The sequence below is a fragment of the Fulmarus glacialis genome, unplaced genomic scaffold, assembly GCF_000690835.1.
Source record: "Fulmarus glacialis isolate BGI_N327 unplaced genomic scaffold, ASM69083v1 scaffold12440, whole genome shotgun sequence".
In the NCBI taxonomy this organism is placed as follows: Eukaryota; Metazoa; Chordata; class Aves; order Procellariiformes; family Procellariidae; genus Fulmarus; species Fulmarus glacialis.
The window spans coordinates 1-26,011 of NW_009189648.1; the positions used below are offsets into that span (position 1 = coordinate 1).

The 26,011-nt window shown below is 41.2% G+C and overlaps 1 protein-coding gene across 1 annotated transcript; it reads left to right on the forward strand.

Annotated features, from left to right (window-relative positions):
• The first annotated feature begins 1,021 nt into the window (after window positions 1-1,021).
• CPZ (carboxypeptidase Z) lies at window positions 1,022-23,786 on the forward strand. The gene is made up of 9 exons (XM_009582936.1): window positions 1,022-1,391; window positions 2,182-2,394; window positions 4,474-4,670; window positions 5,630-5,791; window positions 12,675-12,833; window positions 16,816-16,951; window positions 18,015-18,154; window positions 21,339-21,438; window positions 23,224-23,786. The coding sequence occupies exons 1-9, from the start codon at window positions 1,070-1,072 to the stop codon at window positions 23,577-23,579; spliced, it is 1,785 nt and encodes a 594-aa protein (XP_009581231.1). The 5' UTR covers window positions 1,022-1,069; the 3' UTR covers window positions 23,580-23,786.
• Window positions 23,787-26,011: the final 2,225 nt, after the last annotated feature.

Below are 26,011 nucleotides of genomic sequence, written 5' to 3' on the forward strand. Positions count from 1 at the left end.
GTACAATTGGCCTCAGCCCATCGATCCAGGGCTGACATCGATCCTGTCCAGGTCCCTCTGCAGAGCCTTCCTACCCTCAAGCAGATCGACACTCCCGCCCAACTTGGTGTCATCTGCAAACTTACTGAGGGAGCACTCGATCCCCTCGTCCAGATCGTTGATAAAGATATTGAACAGGACCGGCCCCAAAACTGAGCCCTGGGGAACACCGCTCGTGACCGGCCGCCAACTGGATTTAACTCCATTGACCACAACTCTCTGGGCTCGGCCGTCCAGCCAGTTTTTTACCCAGCGAAGAGTGTACCTGTCTAAGCCGTGAGCTGCCAGCTTCTCTAGGAGAATGCCGTGGGAGACAGTGAATCCATACTGAAAGGCAAGGACAGGGTAGAAAGTGATATCACAAATACACTTTATTCAGGAATCTGAGTTTTTCCCATGATAGACACCAGCAAATTCACACCTCAATAGGGGATTTTTCTCTTTTGTGGTTTCTCTGGTGTTTAATAAGCTCAAACTGTATTCTTAATTTAAATCAGATAAGATTTAATCAAGTATGAGACAATCTTTCCTTTGGAAACCAGGCTTTATTAATTTTGGTGGTTTCCAAGCTATTTGCTAAATGAACTCCCATGTGGGCCTGGTACTCCAGTACCAGGGATTTGTCCTTTCATTGCTGTTCAGGTATTGAATTAACAAAATAAATCTTATTTTAGGAACAGTGCTTATCAATCAGATAACCCCTGATGCCCCATCAAATTGTCAGATACCATATGAATTCTGAATGACATCTACTTGCATCAAACTGTTCCCAATCTCCAGACCAAGCATACTTTCCATCATCTTTCTATAAGTGGTTTTAGACATCAAATTCATTAGAGAGTACTGCAAACTGCCTCCAGTCTATCTGTGAACAAAAAAAAATAGTTCATTCATCATGTTATTTGTTATGTTGCCTTTGAACTATTCAGAGTGTCAGTGAAGCAAGTTATTTTTATATGTTGATCTCCTTTTCATAGCAAAATGCGTGGACATTGCCTTAAGTTCTTGTACTGACGTTGCCTATACTCAAATGATGTATCCTAATTTTCTGGATCAGAAGTCTCGAGAAGTGATTGAGTACAGCTCCGAGTACATCCTCATCAGCGTGCTGCACAACTTGCTCCAGGGAGAATGCAATCCAGACCTGAGGCTCCTGGGCTGCTCGGTGCTGGCCCCGCAATGCGAAAAGGACAAAGTTATAAAGCCCTGCAGGCATGTCTGTGAAAACCTGAAAAAAAATTGCCTCCCTGCCTTTGATGCAATAGACATGGCTTGGCCCTACTTCTTAGACTGCGACCGCTTTTTCGCTGGGGAAGAAGAGGGATGTTTTGACCCGCTGGCAAAGCTGCGAGGTAAGGAAGGAAGCTCTGCTGACACATCTTACTCGTCTAGGTGGGAAGAGTCTCATCTCACGCAGCTTGACATGTCTGCGGCACAAAACCTCTCTGCTTGTCATCTCAGCTTGTCGTCTTTATAGACACCTGTAAGCTGTGATTCATTTTGTTCCACCTATTTTAAAGACTTAATTAAACTGTGCTCAAGAAGCATCTGTTTCTCTCCCTCATATACAAAGAGCAAGACAGGCAGCTCAGAACTAGATGTTTGGACTGCCGATGTGCATTTAGATAAGCCCTACCCTATGTGATAGCTGTCTGTATATTTGAAATATTTTTTTTAAAAACTGAAACTTTAATGCACTCATAAATTCATGACTACTTGACAAGCTTAACAGCTCATTAAAATAATCTCATTAATGATTGTCACAGATTTTTGTTTGGATGAAGAAGATCCAGATAGCTGAAGACAGCTGAATCTCATAAAAAATAAATTTGATCCACCAGATTCAAAGGGAAAAATCTGTACATTTTGTGACTAAAATGTGCTAAGTATGCCAAAGGCCAAATTATAACTGGAGGTTGCACAAAATATTTGTCAGTGTGCATATGCGTTAGTATGATTTTACAAACAAAATATGCCACAATAAACAGTGTAGGATGTACTACATAGATTTAAGGTTTTGATTGCAGCTGTATTTTCTATAATTCTACTACTAAAAAAGGTATTTTGCAGAAAAGTGCAGGCATTCATACAATCCTCTGAACACCATGGTTTTAAACACTGTGTTACAATTTTTCTTTGCAGGAGAAGTAGATGTTGAGGAAGATTTGCCTTCAGACTTGCCAGCAACTTTTATTCAGTTCAAACACCATTCGTATTCCCAAATGGTGAGCACGTTGAAGAAGACTGCTTCTAAATGCTCCCATATCGCAACAACTTACAGCATAGGTCGCAGTTTTGAAGGGAAGGATCTTTTTGTGATTGAGTTTTCAACCAAGCCTGGACACCATGAACTGCGTGAGTTATATCAGTGTTGATCAGGTTGCTTGAGGGAACTCCAGATTATGTGAGTGAAAATAGGTCCTTTTAACGAGATATCACTTAAACTGTAAAAAGCATTGTTTCAAAAACATTTCTCCTCCTTTGTGTTCCTGAATTACAGTGATAGTTGATGATTCATTGTAGCAATTACAGTCTGGTTGCAACTTCCTAAATTTATGACCTCAGCTTATGACCATGGTTGACATTCCTTGTTCCTAGATGTATGACCATGTGCTTGGTTGCATTGATATGGCTATTATTTATTTGTGCCCAGCGTACAAAGAAGTTTGGATAGTTTTCTGTTACTGACCTGCCCATCATCTACCACTTCCTCAGTCTCCTTTTATTTATCACTGTACCGTCAAACCCTACACACTTCCTACAAGTAATGCCTGTGCCTAGTCTAAACATAGTCCTTCACATTCTAAAATATGTACAACTTGTGAGAAGGCCTCAGATACAGAAGGACGTTGACATTAAAAAAGGGCAATGCCGCACAGAAAACAATCCTCCTCAGGTCCGTGCAATACCTGTCAGTGTAACAGGTGAACGATACCAGGAATTTATGTTATTGTAGTGCCTGGACACCTTTAGGATATGGTCCTCACAACTTTTCTGCAAAGAGGAACAGTGCTATTCTCTGTTTTGTAGATTCATCACTGAGACACAACGGCCAGATTTTTAAATGTTCTAAATTCTTCAAAATGCAGCTTATGTTCTGGGGGAGTATTAGGTATTATTTTCCAGTCACCAGCTCCCAGCTCACATATAGTACCTGACTAAATCTGGTGGTCTGCTGTGGCCATTGCTGCATACCAAGAGCCTCAGGTTGTTTCTCATCAGACTAGCACCAAAGCAGCCTCAGCAGTGTAGTAGAACTGAACTGCATCTGACTTAATACTTTGTTGAGATTACCATCTCAGGTCAAACTACTGTGTTCTCTGTGTGCTATGCTGCAGGGGAGGCAGAGAGGACAGTGAAGACTGGTGTTAGCTTTGTTTACTCTCGGCCACGCTGCCTTGCATGCTGTAGAGGTATTTTGAGGTGCCGTTAAACTTGATCAAGATCCCAGTAGACGTCTTTAACAGAGCAAAGATCTACTTTACTATTTCCTGGCCTATCATCCTTCCTCTCTTGTGTAAAGAAAAGAAGTTGCAGGTGTCTTTTTAAGCTGCTACTCCATTTGCCAGGAAAACACAAAGCCTATGAATCAGGCTTTTAAATGAAAACTGTGAGATGGCGTGATAGAAGATGGTAGTTTAACATGTTACCTAGGATTTCCTTCTGAATTTGTTGCTTCATGCTGCTCAGGACAGAGTAAAAGAGGGTGGAAATAGATCTAGAGCTGGAGATTTTGCCAGCCTGAGCAAGCTGGCATAATAGCTCTGTGCCAGCCCTCCTCCCGTGTCTAGGGCTCGAGGCTGTCCAGGATCACAGATGAAGATGAAGGGATAGACAGGAAAGGGTGGCTCCAAAATGCATCTGTTTTCTACTTTCCGTTAGTCTCTAAGGAAGGATGGAAATGGAGGGAAGAACTGCAGGGAATTGTGAAGTTATATGTTTCTAATAGTCTTATTCCAAAGCTGTTTAGCCTAAAAGCCAATTTTTATGTATGACCTAATTTCTGTTCTAAATACAGAGGAAATATATTACACATCTGTGACAATATAAGGCATTGAAGCTGCCCAAGGTAAGTAAGAGTGCCGGGGTGTATTTTGTTCCTTCCCAGCCATGGCTTGACATTTATTTTTGCACCATTCTTTGTTCACAATTAATGATGAGTCCAGCAAAAGCTTAGAGCAATGATTGCCTCTTATGGTTTGGGATCCTGAAAGTATGGACTTACTTTATTTCATACTATTTAAATTGTCACTGAACTGACTTGTAATGGAGGGAAATCCACGTGGAACTGGTGTGCTATTTACAGGAACGTATGCATTAAACTAATGTAAATAAAACTTTCTGACTCATCAGTAAGCTATTTGGGTTACTCTGCTTTTGGAAGCCATCCAGGTATAATCAAATTAAAACATCTCATTACTTCGTATTTCACAGTCAAGCCAGAATTTAAGTACATTGGCAATATGCATGGAAATGAAGTTGTGGGGAAAGAACTGCTAATATACCTTGCACAATATCTGTGTTCGGAGTATCTTCTCGGGAATCCACGCATCCAGACCTTGATTAATAACACCAGAATTCATCTCCTACCTTCACTCAACCCTGATGGGTATGAACTGGCTGCAGAAGAGGTAAAAGACTTTTTTAAAGGAAAAGTTCAGTGCTTCATGTTTCTAAAATTCCCCATGGGAAAGGACAAACTGGGAGGGGAGTGTCATATATGGGAGGGAGTGTTAATAATCAGCATCCAGAATCTCAGCCTGGTTTGGTGGTAGGCTGCTTTCCAAAGGCGATGTGAACAGAACTAAGAGGAAATCAGAGCCATGTTTGTCATTTTTGCTCCTTGCATGTGATGACGTGGGAATGACTGTGTTACTTTTTCACACATTTAGCACTCTCTGCTCTCATTTCTAGAACAAATGCCCACTGACTCACTTTAATGACTGTTAAATTATTTTATAAGGAAATGTAGTTTAATACTGTGAAATAGATATTCCTCTTGTAGAAGAGCAGGTATAATAAAATGTGAATATTTTCTGTACTGTCACGCTTTCATAATGGATGGCAATTTTCAGAGATCAGCTGGTGTCTGAAGGAGACCTGTGAAAGCAAAACTTCTACTATATGTTACCTGACATTCTTCTTTTCACCTCACTTTTACCACCAGCACCATTAGCATGAAAATAGGACCTTGCTTCTCCTGTATTGCTCATGTGGTGAGCTCTGTCTGTTGTATGAGTCTGGCGTTATTGCATTGTGCCTGATCTTGTCTTGGAGCATCAGCTGTATTTTCTTTTTCTCCTCCTCTAACCCACTCTGCATGCTGCTCTGTGCTGAGTAAGAGCTGCTGTGTTCCTCTCATGAGTCACATCACTGGTGAGTGAAATGCTTCCTGCGTGCTAGTTAGTGCGTTAGTGATCATGGGGATAAAAAATGATTAATAAAGTGTCATTTTTTAACAGCATAGACATTTTCAATTTACTTCTTTTAAAACCTCCCCTTGTTTAAAATGGCATTTTAAACAATTTCCACAAAGTGATATTTTGAGACAAGAAGTTATTCTGAGGTTGGCTTCTGTGTTACAAATTAGGGAGCTGGTTACAACGGATGGGTGATTGGACGACAGACAGCTCAGAACTTGGACTTGAACAGAAATTTCCCTGATTTGACGTCTGAGGCTTACAGAAGAGCTGGGATTCGTGGAGCCCGCCTTGACCACATCCCCATTCCACAATCCTACTGGTGGGGTAAGGTATGAATTACAGATTTTATAAATCACATATACTACAGAGCAACTCAGGAGTTAAGAAACTGAGATTGCTTGGTCTGAAGTTATTCTCTGCTAATCAGATTTTATAAGTAGGACTAAACTGGACAGACTCAGAATTGGCATGAAAAATCATGGTGTAGGTCTGGCCAAAGAGGCAGGTGTCACAAATCATTGGGAAAATTAGTGGATAATTTGGATTTTTCTATTTTAGATTAAGAATAATGACTATTAGGAGAGGGTCATGAGTATGTAATGATTCATTGTTAGTGATTTAAACTCTGGTAGCATGTTAAAGACTTTATGGACTTGGCTCTCATTGCACTAAGCTCTGCACAGGTTTGATGCAATAATGGTTTCTGCCTTGGAAAACATACAAAGGCTTCACACAAAGTTGTGCAGCATCAGCTTTCCACAAAAAGGGTGGTTCTAAATGACTGAACAAGCTGAAGCAATGGAAACAGCCTGTCAGGCTGCAGTGGTTCTGGAAGGGAGAGTTGCTGCTACCTCCGGTCCCGGGGAGCAGGATGGAAGCAGCACTGCAGGGCCTCGTGCTCATCATCACTAAACTTCATGTTATGTGATGTCCAGGAATGCAAAGCTCAGTCCTACCTGTGTCACTGGCAGCGTGGCAGCCCCCAACACTAGCAACTCACATGGGAACTTAGTTCTCAAAAGAAGAAACACAGGAAGCCAAATTTCTTCTGCTTTTAAACTCATTTTATTCTAATTCAATTTTTATTGCTAGCACAAAGCCTCAGACAGGTGAGGAACAGGGTTGTTTCAGCAGCTGGTGTATTAGCAGAAGATTTGAGAGACCATACTTCAGTTTTCTACTCTGCTGCAGATGATCTCATATGAGGCCAGGTCTAAATCCCAAAGGCATCTCTGATGCTGCCCCCGTGTTTTGATACCCTATTTCACAGTAGTGAAATCTGGATAAAAGCATCTCACTTTCTCAGGATGATGTGCATATGAAGATGCAAGGCTGTGAAAAGCTCAGTAACGCACATTGCATTAGACCACTGATTTTCGACATAACTAAGCTCAAGAAGTTCGTTCTATTTTACGCATGTAATCATACAGATCCCAGCTCATGTCACCTTACACATGAGTATAAAGTCACAGGCTTAATAGTTTCTAACTTTTGACTGAATAATAAGAGATAACAGTGAGCAGTAAATGCAAGTAGAGTGCAGAACCTCAGATGAGAAAGAAGGGTTGAGAGCATATGAGGCAGAGCCTGAGGTCAAATGAAAACAGCTGAAAAAGCAGGGGATTTTAGGAGAAAAGTCTAGAGAGATAATAGTTTTGGCTCACCCCATTTGTGCATAGTAGTTTTCATGGCTGTACATCTATGAGCCACGTGTAGCTATCAAACTGCAAGTTTTCTTCAACAAATGAATGGTGTATGAACAAATATGAAGAATCTCGGAAGCAGGGCTAGGCCCAGCCTTGCAGATACCTGGCGTGAAGCCACGTTGTTTGCAGCGGGGACCTGAGCACTGCAGGTGTGAGCTCGGAGCTGGCTGCACTGCGGAGTCTCCCAGCAGGTTTGCTTTCCCACGTAGGAAGGGTGGGAGGCTTAGAGCCATCCCTGTTCTCTTTTTAGGAAACCCTCTCCCTCACCCTCCAAAGTCAGGACTTTGGCTGGGGATGCCTTTGTTTCACAGCAATTCTCTGAAGATGGCTCACTTTAGTTCAGTGTCCGTCATCCTGTTCCCATAGCGCAAAACAAGATTATTGAATTAGTCAGGTACCTGCCAGCTTTTGTAACATAAAGTAACATTTTCGCAGAAGAACATGCTAAATCAAAAATATATAATAAACCAACAGTCATTACAAACATATATATATGTTTCTAGCTTACTGGGAGTCACTGTGCTATTTCAGACCCTCTTGCAGAGCCCATCTCTCTTGGTCACAGCTTCTCACTGGGTTCCTGATTTGAGAGCAAGTGTTGTCTTGCTCTTAACTTTGCCAAGGTTGGGCATTCCATGAAATTGCAGGTCTGTTACTTGCCAGGCTTTTTGACCCACATCAATGTATGTGCTTTCCTGGGGGAGATGCTTACAGGGAGATGTTCCCTGTCTTAGGAACATGAACTCGCAGCCGCTTACTTCAGTTCTTGCCAAGGCTGTATAGCTCAGCCACCAAGCACTGCCACCAGCCTGTCCACAAAGATATGGCTGATGAGTCAAATTGTGTCTGCAACATCTCACTTACCGGGCAGAGTCCTTTCTTTGCATGGCCCTTTGCAGAATCAGCAGTGAGGGTGCCAGTCTCCCAGCAGCTCTTTCATGGGCTGTGTTGTCCCCTGAGCTGCCTGCAGACAGGCTACAGGATTGCCTGGCATGCCTAAAAAAGTCATTGAAATTTCCTTTGGTTTTCCGTGGAGGTATCCAGGAAAGCTGCTTTTGCCCTTTCCGACTGGATGTAGTGGTTGCGCAGCAGACTTTGAGGTACAAAGGAAAGGATGGAGATCTCCCTCCAGCCGTGTGCTCACTCTCTCTCTGCATCCAGCGGTGCAGGGTTGAAGGCCCAAGCACCATTGAAGAAGGACAAACATGGCTTTGACCCCTCTTTGTGCCAGTGCCCAGTGCAAGCTGTGAGCTTGTCTCACGCTGTGCAGCCCAGAGTCCCCGTAACTCGCTGGATTTTCTGGCTTTAACCTCACCACTCCCTCTTCTGAGTCCTGCTTCTGCCCCGGTTCTTCTGGTGGTGTTTGGGATGGTCAGTGGTAGGCAGCCACTTGCAGAAGTCATTTTTACAACCATGTATTTGTCTTTCTTTGGCGCTGTGTAACATCATAGCAGTTTATAGAGGGCTGGATGGAGACAGCCTAACATTTCTCCCACAGTTACCCCCACTGCTGTGGCCAGCTCTGCCCCAGCTGCGGTGTGGTGGTCACCCCAGGGTGTCTGTCACCACAGACAAGGGACCAGGAAGCCTTGGCAGACAACCACCTCTGTCTGAGCTCTGCCTCAGTGGATGCCGACCTGGGGTTATAAATACACTCCTTCTCCTGCAAACTTTTTCTTGTTTTTGAAGAAGAAACTGAAATAAAGTGATGGTCCAATGATTCATCCCTCACAGACCAAGCCTCAGGGAACCTCTAGATGTTTTCCTGACCCCAAAGTGGGTCCTGACCTAAACAACACCCAAATCTATGTGCTTTGCGGAACAAATGAGGGAACCAATTTGCCTGTGACCTCGATGGCACCACAAAATCTCCTTGATGACTGCAGTTTCACATGGTTCAGAAACCTGGCAGTAAGCGGTCTCACAGCCTGGAGTCCCTCTCCTCCGCCGGTGGTATCACAGGGCAGCCAAATCAGCTCTCCCATAACGAGGTTCAATTTTGTCAGGCAGATGAACCCGTGGCTCTTACACTAGTCGGCTTTGTGCATGCAAAAGCATTAGATTGGATGTTTCAACACCAGCCTCTCAGCTTTCATTTACTTAATAGTGTTTATTACCTGCCTTATTAAAGTAATTATCTGAGTATTGCAGGGCATTGTATAAAGATCAGAAAATGGAAAGTGAGCTCCCAGGCAACCCCATAATTTCAGGAGAGCTCCTGCCTCCCCGTAACCCTTGCTGTACAGTGCGTTTTGTGCCCCACTATTACGAATTATTGTAATAAGTGGTCTGAGGGCTCAGACTGAGAGACTTCAGGCTTCATCTGAAATGAAGTCAGTTAAATTGGCTTGATTCAAACAGAATTTGGAAGTCTGTGCCAGTGGAGGCTGGCATAGTCTTTAGGAAAATGAGTCTGGTCGCTTCTAAAAGAGAAAAAAGAAATCTTTGAAAACCATGGAGACAGTGACTAATTGCGGTATAATTGACAGAAATGAGATTCAGGTTTAAAAAGGGTAGTGGCCATTCCCTGTACTTACGCAGAAATAATTTAGCTGCTTTCTAATTGTGCCCCAAATTGCTCTTGTGAGATGGATACTTTAAAACTGATCTCCTCTGACTAAAAAGCAAGAGCCCTGGTGAAAAAAAATCAAAACCCACAATACCCACATTAAAGGAAAAGTCTATGAATAGTCAAAGGCCAGAGTGACACAGATAGCATCTGATATCATCCAGTGGAGCTGAACCAGGATGTGCACATTTCAAAGCCTTAATCACTGTACATGATGGCACTGAAATGCTATTAGGATAAAAACAGTGACATTGAAACTCCTGATTTTCCACAACGTTCGCTTCAATAAGATGTTGGCTCTGTGACACAGCGGTGTCTTGTGAGTTGTGCAGGTATCTAGTGAGCAAGTTGGCTAATCGGGGGGAGGGACTGAATTTAGGAGCTCTCTGTGTAAAACTGTGCATTTCACCCTTGCCCACTAAATTGCAGAAGCAACTTAAAAATCTTCTTATCGAGGCCCGAGACTCCTGTTTGAAAGCAGGGCTGATTCTGGCATCAGGCATGCCCTCTGGCTGGGCAGCGGGAGCTGGGGCAGCTGCAGGCAGGGCAGGGAGCTGCTGAGAGTTTGGGGCAGCATCCTCCTGGGGAGCGCTGGTGCTGCAGGGCTTGGAGGATGCAGGCTTGTTGCCAGCTTCTCAGCCACCCCATGAACACCCAAGCAGGGGCCCATGGGCAGGCAGTGCCGCTCGCAGCCCCTTACAAGCCACCTGAGGTCTTCTGCTCTTCAGAAAAGATGGGCTCAAAGGATGAACAAAGCTCTTTCAGGGTTCAGCTGAGTATGGCTAGTTCAGTCCCAAATTCCCTTGGTATAAAGGTCATTATCAGACCATCCCAGGGCACTGTACAAAGACCAGGAAAGCAAATATTTTGACCGCTGCAGGTAGCGTTCTTCAGACACTGCCAGGTTCCTTGTCACAAAGCCTGGTGGGCTGTTTTCCTCTTCCCCCTCTGTGTTGTGTGAGTGGGTGTGTGAGACTGCAAAAAGTGCAGAGCATTTGTCCTTTCCTTTCGGAGTGCCCTTTATCTGCCTTTTGAAAAATGTTTTTTACGTCATGCCCTTCCTGGAAACTCCGTGTCTAATCTTGCCAATTATACAAAAAACCTTGGTTAGGTTTCTGGTGTGCAAAGTGCATTCTGTGTGTTCCTGAGTTGGTCAGACTTTACCTGTTACATCCCATCTTCTATTGAAGTGGCCTCTTTATAATACCGAGGTTGAAAGCGTTACGACACAGAGATTCAGAGGCTACCATTATGTTGATAGATAAACTGGACCTGGCCTGTTTCTCTTGAGGACAAATGGCACAATCTGACTTGTGTCCATATGGTAACCACGAAGTACTGATTTAATGATTCATCTTACAGCAGTGGGAACCTTCAGGTTCCTATTTCTTCCCAAGTACGAGGTACAGCCTTTTCAAATAGCACAGCTGCAGTGGCTGGAGGCACTAGTTCAGCTCAACGAGTACAGAATGGAGTTTTAAGGAAACCTGAAAACTAGGAGAACTCAGTTAATAACTATGGCATCTGAAGGGAGGTAGCCTCCTGCCTAGGTCAGGAATGGGCAGGGTGATATAATCTTAAATCATTCCAGGTAAAACTGTATTTAGACATGGCTTTTTCCTGAGACCCTTTGCTTTCTACCTCATTACTGGGAGTTGTAATACATTCATGGTGCACCTTTGCTTCACAGTGTTTTTCTCTGCTCCCCACCTAAGTTTGTGCTACCCACTGCATCCCTAAAACTGTGATTTACCAATAGCAGAATAGGGACTGATCCAAAGAAAACAGGAGTTACTATTATTGCAACCCTAATGTATGGGTCTTTAGGTTTTTTAGTTGGTTGGTTGTTTTGTTTGTTGTTTGTTTGTTTGTTTTGTGGTTTTTTTCCTGCACGTTGCTGACTTGATTCACTAGTCATTAGCCACTCTGGGATCCTGGCTGGCTGATTTTCTAAAGGCTGATGGAATCAAAGCAAAGGGTGATATGCAATGTTAGCAGCCCTATATAGATGCTGGACTAAGTATGTCATAACAGATCTTGCTCATTTTTTTTAAAACCTGCATATCTGCACTTGTGCAAAGCAGAGTCCGGATTAGCAGCCTCTGCCCTCACCCACTTTCCCCCTGGTAACGGCTCAAGCTGCAGGGAAAGGAGCCTCACCTCCTCCAAGGGCACTGGCGTGTGTCTGGGCTTGCAGGGACCGGCCACCAGATGACACTGTTACCCCTAAGAATTAACTAACACTGGAGCAGGTCCTTGAAATTACTCCTCAGAAAAAGGGGATGAAGGAGCCTCCTGGATGTCGAGGGGAGATGAGCATCTTTGGGATAGCGGTGCCCACTCCCTCGGCAGCTGTTACGGAGAATGGACTGTCAGAAAGACAAATTTTGTGACTTTTCTGCAGCAGTTCACTGCAGGTAAACTGCAGTCATTGCTGTGCTTTATATGCATTAGTTTTCATTTATTTGCAGATGAACCTGGACCAAAGGATAGCAAATGAGACAATGTATTTCCAACAACTGCTGAGAATTTCAAATTGATCTCCGCATTCCAGTTTATCCATCCAAAGTCAGAAATGAAATTAGATAAGGAGTTTGGTTTGCAAGTAGTCGTACAACACCACGATTTTTCAAGTCTAAAATGCTGCCATCATCACTTTGAACTGCTGAAAATGTCACTGTAATAAAAAGTTATTCTTCTGTCAAAGTTTCTCTTCCTTTTTTTTTTCAGTTTTTTTCACAGTGAACACTGTGTCTCGTCTGTTCCGTGGAGCAAACTGACACTCTCCCCCATTAACCTTTGGGATGGAAGAGCCCAAGAGCCTCATGGTTCTCCTGTCTGACACAGTCCCTTCTTTGCTGGGTTTCATCCTGCTCAGGACCAAATCCCTTCAGAGCTGCATGACTGCTCACAGATTTTTTTTCTCCTGGATTTCAGGTGGCCCCCGAGACGAAAGCAGTCATGAAGTGGTTGAGGTCTGTCCCGTTCGTGCTCTCTGCCAGCCTCCATGGGGGTGAGCTGGTTGTCACCTATCCTTATGACTATTCAAGGCATCCTATGGAAGAAAAAATGTTCTCCCCCACACCTGATGAGAAGGTAATACTGGTTTTGCAGGGTGAGCGTATCAGTATGGTTTCCACGTGTGGTACTATGGAAACTTTTTCTTTTCACAAGTAACAAATTTTGATTTATTTAAATTGTGTATACATATGCATATATGTATTAAATATGTAATAAATCACATGTTATATATATAATGCATGTACATATACATATATATAATATGATTTATACACTTCTTTAATGTGCTTTAAAATATAGGATCATTTACACGCTATCAACTTGACCTGTAAACATTTACCCATGTTTTGTGAGACCAAATATGATTTGACAAGGCACAGGTTAGGAAAAGCCAGGCTCTCACTATTGAAGGGGTGAAGGCTATGATATTTGTACCACTGATTTCCAGGAGAAAAGGAACAAGCCTGAGCAGCAGTATTATTTTCTGTTGAAATCTGTAGGGGGGGAAAAAAAAAGGCTGACTGCCATATGGTGGCAGCCTTGTAACATTTATTCCAGGTCAGATGAACGGGAATGGTTTTTCCCTCTCTGTCCCTGGAAAGTTCCCCATTTGGGACTCACTGTAAATCTTCTGTGAAATTTTTTGCCATCTTTCCTATTTCCCTTTGGTTTCCTCAATCTAGTATTCATTGCCGACATGCCCACTAGGAGAACAGCTAGCTTTTCAGCCTTTTAGTGTACGTTAAAAATGTTCCTGATCCCTTAAGAAAAAGTGGTTCATTATATAACGAATAACAGTTGAAAATAGTCAGAAGTATCCATTGTCTTTGAAGTGTCCATCGTCTTTGAGCATATCTCTGGGCTGACTTTTAAAGTGACAGTTCTCACCAGCACCTATTAAATATTTAAATATTTATGGCTATTAAACATTTTCTATATCAATCCATTTTTTCTGAGCTGTACAATACCTACTGACTATGCGTGTGTAATGATGATTTAGCAGTAAAATACACCAGGCACTGTACAGTGAAAAGCCCATGTAAGAAATGTCTGATGGGTGGTAATGAAAGTTGTAGAAGCTCTTGGTGAGGACTAGAGGAAATCATAAACCTGTGCACTTATATCCCATCGCCTGGGGTAGGGGTATCTTGATTTATGCGTTGATGGTGGAGGAATATGGCCATGTGTGCCTTATCAAGCAGTTCACCTGTGGGATGGAAGGACAGCAGTCCCGCCATCATCTCCAGTCAGGGACAGCACATGAATTTTGAGTGAAATGATGCAGTCACACGTAGAAGTGGTCCATCCCAACACAGGGCACAGCTGGGCAAGCCCTAATGGCATCCCTGGTTTGCGACAGTGTAAGACACAGGACCTCACACCAGTGGCTGCTGCAGTCAGTGGCTGCAAAGCCTGGGAAGATGGCTACAAACTTGGAAGTTTAAAACATACAGGGGAGGGCTGGGGATGTCCTCAATTAAAACAAATTTTTCAAATGAGTCAGCACAGGAACTCCTTAACAACACTACCAATATCACTTTAAATTTTGCCCAGAAAGTTATAAAACCTGTACCTGTGAAGTGACCTGCATTTAAGTAATGTCATCTGCAGCTGCTGCTGCCTGCCAGAGAACCTGCATCCTGAAATATAGCAGCTTGTTTTATCTGCCATACATTAGCCATAACCCTTGTCCTGACCGCTGACCTGTCGAATTTGCTGTGCAAAGGGAAACGAGGCAAGTTTGCACCCTTGGCTGCAGCCCAGGGTGAAATGCTGCAGTGCAGATGATGGCCAGAAATTAAAAAGTCAAATTCTGCGAAGTACATTCAAACCAGGTTGCCCCGTTTGAAAATGCATCTGGGTGCTGCCACCTCCCTGTGTCTCTCACTGTGTATGTGTGGTTGCACAAGGATCGAAGACACTGCGGATTTCAAGCCTCTTTAGCCTGCATCGCAGCCTGGGCTGGTACCTCCTGGGACCAAGAAGTCTCAAAGCTGGACCATGTCCTTACACACACATTCTTACATCTGGTTCAGCTCACCTAATCCAGAACTTTCCCATTTTTTGGCTTTTGTGGAGATGGATGTTTTTAGCAGGCTCTTGTTGCTTTCTGTTGCACAAGAAGCTGCATTGATGCCAGTGGTCACGGGAGCAGAAAGGTGTACATCAAGTTCACTCCCTTTGGTGAATGGAAACGCTCCCTTCCCTCCCCCTGAAAAACCCAACCTGTGACCGTCAGTGGGGTAAAAGCACTGGCCAAGGTAACAGCACTCATCCCGTTTTACGAAATGAAGTATCATGCTTCCAAAGTCACAAGGATTCCTTTGTGTTCTTTCCCTTTTTGTTCCACTGTATTACACCTAAATGTCTAAGATTTTTTGAGGTCCATGACTAGTCACACCTTAGCTGCTAAGTGATAATAAATGTATTGCAATCCAAGCACATTTTAACTTTTTTTTAAAAAAGTTTAACTTTTTCTTTTTTAAATCAAGTTCACTTGGTTTTGGATTTCTCACTCTCTCTTCTCACTACCACCCATCTTTGTTCACTTGCACCAGTGCCCAGGCAAAAGCCTTATGCCTCTTGGTGTGAAACAAGAGAAGAAAGACTCGGTCACTGGAAATAAAACATCTGAAAATGTCTTTGGGAAAGGTGAGGAACATACTCCTAAGTCACACAGGCACCTTCTAAACTTCTAGCAAATATCTTCCCACAGAAGGTTCAGAATTCAAACCCAAATTCCTGTAGAAATTAAAGATATCAGGACTGGCCCCAAAATATTGGCAGTAAATGTTCTTCTTAACATATTTAATTAACATCCATTTCTTTCCAGCAGAACTTTGAAGGAGACGTAATTGTCTGGGCTGAGCAATACTTAGACACATAGAAACTCAAGGGAGATGCAAAAACATTTTGTATTAAGTCAGGATTTTTGGTGTCTGGTCATCAGAAGTATTTTGGTAAATTGTCTTTACACTTACATATCACTGTCTTTCCACCTTTCCTTGGTCACCTCCCTGATCCCATAATTGGCTCAGCTTCGTGACTATTAGAAACATTTGTAAATACTAGATCAAAGTTGTGTGCTTGGTCATTTTGGTCTTTATCCTTGACGACAACATCAAGAATAAAGTTTTAGGATCACTTCTAAAAATAGGATTTTAGCCACCCAACTTCTTGCACATGTTGTCTTAAGCAATATGCAGTGATGTTGAGTAGAAGGATCTAGCAGCATCTGGTAATTGCTGTCATTTCGATGTTGAAATCAGAAATTATAGCTTTTGTAGATGAGATTCAAATAAACAAAAAGGAAAGGGGGGATTTCTGTACAAATTTGGAATAAACATTGGAGAAAAATGTCAGGAACCTGATTCAAAGAAATGGTTTCTGCAGATCACTGCTGTTTCTTCTGTCTTCACTACATGTACCTGTCACTTTTCCTTTCTGGGTGGTGACTCCTCTGCTCTTCATCAGTACCAAAACTCTTAGGAAATCAGCAGTGACAGACCACATCCTGCCCTTCACTTTTTAGGAATGGTTTCTGCCCCGCAGAGAAGCAACTGTCATTGAGATCAAACTGGCAGGTTGTCCTGTGCGAGTGATAAGTGCAAAGCAAATTGACACTGTCTATTTTGAACAGCAGCGGCCAATGCAAGGGTCTGATTGGGCTGAGGCTGGTGTAGATATTTTTGAAAAGGTAAAAATAGCAAGAGCTAAAACATAACAGGGAGAGCTAATTTCAGCATTAAAACCTGGGACTTGATGTACAACCAAACAAGCCCTCTATTCCTGCCCAGGGAACAGGTTGAAGGCAAGTATCACAAAATCCACTGGTATTTAATGTTATCTCTGGCTAAATGTACTGGATTGCAGAGAAGGACCTTGGAGAAGACGGCAAGTGAAAATTTCCTGGCAGAATATCCTTGCAGGGAGGCTCACCCCCTCCCTCAGCCTCGAGGATGCAGGGTGGCTCATTGTCTGGGCTAGCAACAGCAATAGTGACTAGCAGCAATGACAGTTTGTAAAAACAAATGTATTTCAAACCCTTTTGTTACAGATGTTTAAAATGCTGGCTAAAGCCTACGCAGATGCACATCCAGTCATCTCGGACCGATCCGAACTTCGTTGTGGTGGAAATTTTGTAAAACGTGGAGGTATTATAAATGGTGCTGAGTGGTACAGCTTCACTGGAGGTAAAACCACTTTACCATCATATCAAGTGAGGTAAAACCTCTATATGACCTTTATGAGACACAAGGGTTTGCAAGAAATAATTTTATTCATTTCAGTTTGCTTTAGGTCAGACCCCTGCAAAAAGTAACTTGTAAAGGGATTTAAGTAGAAAAATGTATGTTGGTAACATTTATGTTCAGATACCATGGGATGCATTCAACCCTGATACAGCCTGAGAAAAGCTAATGGGTTATACAAGGGTCAAATTTGTTATTGCATATAATATCATTGTAGTTTTAAAATCTGAAATGTAGAAATAAATGCTTAATGCTATGGTTTCATTCCTTAGCAGCATGAATTTGAATCCATCCTGCAGACTATGCAAGTGCAGTTTAAATAAACTCTTCTTCAGGAAAAACTACAACAGAAACAAACATCCCATTCATTTGCGCTTAGGTTGCTAATTTGATTTTCCCAATAATAGTATTTAGTTTTCTTCAGGATTCCCGAAATACTGGCATGGATGAAATACCAGTGTTCGTAAAATTTTCACCGGTGTTTTCAAATAGGACTCAGCTGGATTCCCAAAAAATTACGTTGAAACTAGGCATTTAGAGAGCTTTGGGGCATGAGTGAGAATTAGGTTTAAATATCTTCAGCTTACATTCTTCTGAAAATTATAACCAATGTCTTTTGTACAGAAACAGTTTTGAACATACTAATGGCAAAAGGTCGTATCTTTGCTGGTGACCCTTGGCATCACCTCTGATACAGCCGATTATCCAATTATCATGATTAACCAATCCTTATCTCTCTAACAGTACTTCGTCGTCAGGTGAATAATAATTTAAAATGATGTTTTTTCACCTGAAAGAAGTGTCATTGTCATTAGTTAATTTGCAGTTGAAATGAGTTGTAGAATTCTGAATTTGTCGAATACTTTTTATATATTGACCATGCACACTCCGCAATAAGTACATCCACACCCCCAGGGATTGCATTCAGCTGACTGCAACAGCATATCTCCAGTTAAGGGTTAAATGGCTTGTTCATGATCTCTCCTTTCTCTTTTTAAACCTGTAGGTATGGCAGATTTTAATTACCTTCACACAAATTGCTTTGAAGTTACTGTGGAGGTAGGATGTGAAAAGTTTCCTTTGGAGGAAGAACTGTTTACAATCTGGCATGAAAACAGAGATGCCCTTCTGAATTACATGGAAATGGTACAGTTCTGCTTTTACAGACCTTTGTGCTTACCGTTTTCCTTCTTCATTCTTTGTCAATATTCGCTTCATTATGGTTTCCCTGGTTAGTTATCAACGAGATAGCACCGACTCAATCATCACACTCCACTTGGGACCCCAGTGCCTCAGTTTGTCTAGCAGGACACAGAAATAATGTTTTACCTCTCTTGCAGGAATGATGGAGACTGAGGACAGTAAAGGCCTTGAAAACGGTGAAAAAGGGAATTGTCCGTAAATACTTTGCGCAACATTATAAATCAACTGTCCAAAATTTAATGCTAGAGAAAACCCCCATATTCAGAAAAATATGAATCAACCTTTCTCTTGAAGAATAAGCCAACAAGATCTACTTTCCAGACAGCTTCCTGGAACTTTCTCCTTTCCATATTCTATATTTGTGGCCCAAACCCTACTGCACGGCAGCAGGAGATTTAGATTCAGCTGAAATGGAGGGGTTCTAAGTATCTTGTTAGAAATGTCATTTCTACACTTTTCAGCTTGATTTCTTGATGAAAGTAGTTGAAAAAGATCTGAAGCCTGATCTTCTAAAGGAACAACTGTATGTCTGTGAGCATTAAAACATGCCATTTAAGAGTCATTTTTAATAATAAGTTTAACCTCAGCAAAAACAAATACCTCACTGACAATAAGTAAGTGAACACAGAAACAGAAGTTGCTCATCTTTCTCTCAGCCATTAGTAGATTAGCTTTCTGTCATGCCTTATTTTGATAGAGTACGCAATAATTTAAAATTGTTAGGAGTGTTTTTATGGCCTTTCTAAGCAACCTCTTGCTACTTGTGGTAAGTATTTTCATTCAATAAAGTCTACAGTACAGACCACCAAACCCATTTCATTTTACAGCTGTCTGATGAAAATGAGTTTTAGTGAATCCAAATGGAGCTGGGTTAAATCCATATATATTGCAGTTGAAGTCTTCAAGATGTAAAGATTTTTATAGTGTGAGATACTGTAGAAGTCTATGCCGGAAAAGCTTTTTGAGTAAATGCAGGACAGTAAGCAAAACAACTTTGTAGATAAGGATGACTGAATTACTCCCGATAAGGGTTAAGTCTGCCATAACCAATTCAAACTTTTCTTATTCTGATATATACCAGGCTGTTTGGTGTGTGTACAAATCTATTTGGCTTAACATGCAGAAGTAGAATTCATTTTCATAAACGCCGATCTCTTCTCCCCATCAGAAGTGGTATCAAAACACTCTCCCAAACTTATGTGGCACAGACTTGAGGGAAAACCAAAACCAGTATATTTACTAAAGCAAAACAAATCAACATTGTTAAAGAAATTTCTATTTTGTCGTTTTTATCCCATCATGTTGTAATTGCAAAATTATTATTGAAGTTGGATGAGGTCATACTACTTTGAGTATGTCTACACTGTAAATTAAATTTGGGTCTGAGATGACTCTTCTGACCAGATTTATCCACTATCCATATGATAAATCCTCAAGTCCATGCTGAAAAGCAAATTGCAGAGCTTCATCATAATAGTTCTTAAGGGACAGTTTTCAAGTCCTTATACTGAGTAAACCCTCCAGTGAATAGCTCAACTCAGTATGGAATGGCTATTTAAAAAGAGCAGTGACAACACAGCCCCACCTTAAGTAAAAAACTGCTGTCACTGGACTATTTTTTTTTTTCAGTTTCATATTAAGAATTACTGTAAAGCTGGATATTTTAATGTTTATTTTTAAACATCTCTATATTCCAACAGAAAAGCAAACATATTTTTTCCATTGTTTTGATGCTGTGTGCTTTTTTCTATTCTTCTTTTGTGACAAAGGATAATGGGGAAGGAAAAATGGGAGGAAGAGAAAGAAGGGTGGGGGGAAGTGAAGAACAGCTCAAGTTGATCATAGCAGTTCAGGGGAAAAATCAAAATGGAATTGCTTTTCATTTAAAAAAGTCATGTAGAGTTTCCAATAGAAAATGTTTTCATTTCAGAAGGTTGCAAAAAAAGAACCTTAAGAGGTTTAAAGTTTAAATACTTGGATTTTTATTGAACTTCAAATATAGTGAGCTGTTTGTGCACCTCCTTGTATAACAGAATTCACACCACTCTTTAGTTTGTCACCAAGCACGTTTCTCATCAGCTCAAGCAGCTGGGTACTGTGCTTGTAGAGAAGGGAAAATGGATATTATACACACTGCTATCATGACATTCTGACATGTAGTGAAGTGTAGGCAGCAGAGCGATGATGAGTCCCAAAGCTAAAGAATTCCCCCACCTATTCCTATTCACTGATATTAAATAAGAACATTAACAAATTAATAATTTTATTAAATATTATATATTGATTAATGTGCATCAGTGTATTTGAGAATTATTAACAAATATTTTGTTAAAGATTGTACATTAAATAATACTAATATAGAAGGATCCATCTTATTTTATTCTTATGATTCTGTTCTACTTCAAATTACTAACAGTGTGTCTATCACAGGACAGTTGTTCAGTTTTGGTTTTTTATCTCTAAGCACTTTGGGATCCCTTTAGGTGCGGTGAAAGAAAATGAAAACTGTGTATTTCAGCTGATACTAAAGTCCTGGTTTCCTTATACAACACGCATTAATTGATTCTACTGCCAGGATGGCAGTGTATTGTTTGATAAGCGGTACTGTCTGAAAGCTAATTATTCTGCTTCATTCTGATTTATTTCACACATCTTTTAGTGCTGCACTTTGAATAGATTAAAGGGCTGTTGCTTCATGCTGAATTAACTTCACTCATAGCACCAGTAATGCCTTCTCATTGTGTATAGAGCATCAGATTGTTTTTTAAAGCCTTAACTTTTCATTTCTTTGTGGTTCTGGGTCTAGGGCAGACATTCAGAAACAGTCTTTAAATACTGTGGTCAGATCATGAGGTGCCAGTGGTCTGTGCAGAGAAGGGACATTCAACGCAGAGCCACATACCTAGTCCAAAAAAGCTCTTGTTCAGTTATCCCTTTCCCTCAGCCCCTTTGGAGCTCCCAAAACAGAGGATGTGATCTGAAGGGGCATTAGCGCCCGAGAGTCTCTATAATGGGTTGAACCTCTTGAAAGTTGTTTCGCCTCTACAAGGGTTTCCTTGTAGAAGATGAGGAGGTGGTACTGTAATAAATGACTCCCATCTAACTTTGCTTTGCTTTGCCTTGCCAGGTTCATCGGGGGATAAAAGGAATTGTGTCTGATAAGTTTGGCAACCCAATAAAAAATGCTCGTATTTCAGTCAGGGGCATCCAACATGATGTCACCACAGGTAATATTTTTAGTTTGAGCTTTTTCCTGGGGCAAGGTGAAAGCACTGAGAGCTTAACCTGCAAAAGTCTTGTCATATTTGATAGAAATGGCACCTTAACGGCGAACTGAAGGCTCAGCTGTGGGTTTGTTTCTAGAATAACAGGAGAGAAGACACATCAAACTGGCTGTTGAGTCTGTCGTGTCTCTGGGATGATGCAGTCCTTGCTGTTAAAACTTCCACCTGGAACTGTCTGCTGTCCATCATAGCCAATGTGTCTTCAATGAGATTCAGAAATCCACCCTTATGTTTCATGTTTGGGGGAATATAGCAATAGCTCTGCTCAGGGGCTGTAACTCAGCGCGTGGAGGCTCGGAGCCCTGATAGAATAAGTTAGTTGAAATATTGTGAGCATGAGGTGTAGACATTAGAGTAGGGTCCACACTGACTTTAACAACAGGAATAACGGCAGTGATTGAAGGGCAGGCAACCTTTTTTGTTCATGTGGAAAAGCATAAATATATGTGATTTTTGGACAATAGTTATATTAAGTGCAAAAAACTAGAATGTTGAATTATGTTCACTTTATACCTATCGCCAGCTGGTAGACATGTATTGAGGCATATGTAACTGTTAATTTTCACAGTCATAAAGTCCTGAGCTTTTACGCTCTCACTGAAATCAATGCTCTCATTTTATTATTGATTTCAGTGAGAACAGGGTAGGCCATAGGAGTGCAAAATAGAAGACGTGAATGGTAACATTTTGCTCTAATGATAGTTGTTGAATCAATTTGGAAAGCCAGAATGGTTTCTAATGTGGTGGATGCTTTCCAGCTTTCAAAAAAACTAACATTAGAGGGGATACAATAGTGGAGAAGATACAGATTCTTGAGGCTGGTGGGAGACTCTGGCATGAATTAGGGTCTTTTTCAAACTTCTTCCCAGACAATGGCTTCCCATTGGCAGTGGACCTTTAAAGAATTAAGAATTAAATAAAAAATGTGTTTACATTGAAGGAAAAAGGAGTATTTGTTTTTGGGTTAGATGGGGTTAAGAATGTCGTATGATTAAAATGTCCTTTAATTTCAGTGTTAAAAAAGACTGAGGAATTCCATGAGAAAATAACACTAATGCAATGTTAACTGAGTTGAGAAACTTACCATTCAAAATAAAGGAAATATAAAATGAAGAATAAATATTCTGTTTTAAAACTCCCTGCTTTTGCCTGGAGGCTCTAACCTTCAGCTGGAGGAAATTTACACCCGTTTTACACTAATGGCAATTTATACCAGCTGCAGCGCCGACTCCATAGTCTTATGTGCTATAATGTCTGCAAAGTAATTGAATGTAATATAATAAAAGCAGGGATTTCTTAGCTCCTTAGACATGCTATATATATATTTATATATTGCAGCCTGGATTCTGCTTTCACTTTCTTAAATTACACATAGTTTTAAATTAATTTGATTTCTTTGGAGTTATTCCTTGTACCCCTGGGAAAGCAGCATGAAGGAAAGCTTCGCTTCCTTGTGATACAGGCACAGCAGTTACTGACATTTTGTATGTGAATTTTACTCCATTAGCTCCCAAAGGCCAGATTGTCACGGGTGGAGTCTCTTTTTGTCATTCAAGAGTTTGCATCTGAACTTTTTTCAAAATCTGAATCAAAATCTGAGATCCTTCCAAAACCTGCCCCCTAAATGCTTGTGCTATCTGTGCATGCACGTGTATGTGAGCATGTAACTACAAAGGATGGAAGGCTGAAAACTAAGCTCGGTTTTGTTGTGCCTTTACCTTTCCTAAGCTGCTGATGGAGACTACTGGAGACTCCTGCCTCCGGGGACATACATCATCAGCGCCCAAGCGGCGGGGTACAGCCGGGTGATGAAGAGGGTCACCCTCCCTGCCAAGATGAAACGGGCTGGGCGGGTCGACTTTGTATTGCGACCTGTTGAGGCTTGGCCCAACAAGCTCCTCCGCCGGTCGATGGAAGACATGTACGATCCGTATGACCCGCTGGAACTTTTTGACCCTCACGCCCAACACGGGCAGCCCGAGGCTCGAGGGGGGTCACCGCCGGGCAGGGAGAAGCCCTGGTGGTGGTCTTACTTCAGCTCGCTAGACCTGCACAAACCTCTGTGGCTACTCAAGCAGCACTGAATGGCCTCACGGTGCTTTGCTCACCTGGCTCTGCTGCCCTTCCACCCGACTCCAGACATCCTCACTGCTCTTGGCAATATTTAAATCTGTTTCATTTGAAAATACAGTGTTAATCCAAGCGCGCTTACTTCTTTTGTTTTCTCTTCACACACAAATGAGTATGTTCAAGTGTTTTTATATATTAAAAACAATGGTGCACACCCGTTCAAAGGCCAGGTTTTACGCAGTTTTTTTCTTGGTAATGCTCTGTACTTCTGCCTATGTAGTTAATCACCACATTCATTATTTATTAGGTTCTAAGTACCTGCAGGAAAATATTCCTGATCCGTTAATGCATTTTTGTACATGTCTTAACACATTAATGACTATATACTAAAAACAACTTTGAGAAACATTCAGAAAACTCTTTTCTTTCCTCTTTTTACATTATTTTAGCATATTAAGTTCAGTTCATTAACTCTTCTAATACAATTCTCAATGATTTTTTTAAAATCCATTATGTGATATTAGCATTGATTTCGGACAGAAAAAGAAAATCATGAGGTATTAGGAATTTGGAAATAAGTCTGCATCTGAATAAGTAACATGTTCAGTAGGATGGGCTGCTCATAGGCAGGAAAAATATTTTCCCAAGTAAAGTTCCAGAAGTTATCCTTTGAAGACATACGTATTAAAAGTGTTAAATCTTTACAGCCTTCCTCTTTTGAAATCTCTTGCACCATGAGTAGGCCCATCAAATCAAGAAAAATCCTTGGAAAGTAAACTCTGTTCCAAGGAGTCTGAACATCCAATCTTTATGACATTTAAATGTTAATATAATTTGAACAGTTTTTAATCTGTTAAGCAAATAGATTTCTAATCTATTTCAGCAAAATACTGAAAAATACTTTTACTGCTGGAAATACACACATCCTATGACATAGAAAAATACATGAAATAATTCGTGAGGAATTTAAGTTAAAATGTGACATATTACACTAAGGTTGTTAACATCATGCACTGTTTTGAGTCTACGTACTTATTAATGAAACTTGTAGACACCAAAAATATCACAAACTTCTTTTCAAGATAGTTGGGTAAAGCTAGGTGAACAGCGGTCTTGCAAGATGCTGTCCTCTCTCAGACATCAGATGTAATTTTTTTTTAGGGTGATTCAAAAAAATATCCTTAATTTTGATGAAACAGAGAGGCCCACACTTCGTTTTGGCTTGAACTGGTTAATGAACCCTATATACTCACAGTACTTCTTCATCTAAATGCCGCAGTGCGTGAATAAGGTGATTGTTTGGAGCTGATGTATTTACTGCAGGAGCTGCTGGATTAGCTGTCTGGATTGCCCTTTGATTTCTAAAAACTTTTTTGCTCATCTTAGGTAAAGAAGCCCAAACTGCATGAATCCTACAGTCCATGTGCACATATCTCATACTATACTTGCCTAAGAAGACCCAAGAGATGAATGATCGTAATTCTGCAACCAGATGCTGCACATGCCTAAGTACCTTATTCCCAGTTGTAATCTGATTGAAGTTAGGAGTCTGTTATTCATGTGCTCGAATGTCTGCAGGTCTGGAGACTATGTAAAAATGAAAGAAAACAATTTCATAGCATTAACAGAAAGTAATTATATGGGAGTGAATGTACTGCACGCACATGGATAAGTGTTCCTTGTCCAGGCTTGATCAGCTAAAGAAACCCTGAATCCTAAATATGCCAAAGATAGATAAGTGAGCAAGAGATACACGTCCAGACTTTATTTCCAGTAATAGGTACTACTACTGTTTTCTGTGGTCATTTTTTTGAAGCCACCATCCTGTGAAAACAGTGGTAAATCTAACAAAATCAGAACAATATGCCAAATTGCTGGCTATTACCTGCTCTTTTTATGCACATAATGTCTTGCACACTTAGAAAGATGCTTCCTATAAGTATTTCCTAGATTCTCACAGGGATATTTAGAATTTTTTCAAGTAATCATAGTAAACCCAAGCCAGCTGAAATGCAAAACAGAATGACTGTGCAGAAAATCCACTTCTTTCCCGAGTCCCGAGTTGAAATAACAGATGGCAGTCAAGACTGGGGAAAGATGATTTTCTGGGAAGATTGTAAAGATGTGTTATGTTTGAGGGAGCTTGAAATACTAATGTTCTATACTACTATACCACTAATGTGAAATCAGTATGATAGAGATATGTGTCTCTCTATCTCATCCACAAAGAGGTGTCCAGCAGAGAGAAAGTTAAGATCAGACTTCTGCTAGTTCACATGTAACAACAGCCTGTATAGATGGGATGTATTAAAGTGCATTGAAGCAACTATGAAGCTCTTGGGAAAAAGTATGCCTCAGTCTTCTGGAACTACTTCCTTTTTTCGTAAGACAAAATCTTCAGTTTTCAATTCCTTGGAGGTGGAAAAGACTGCCAGAATTCCCCGGG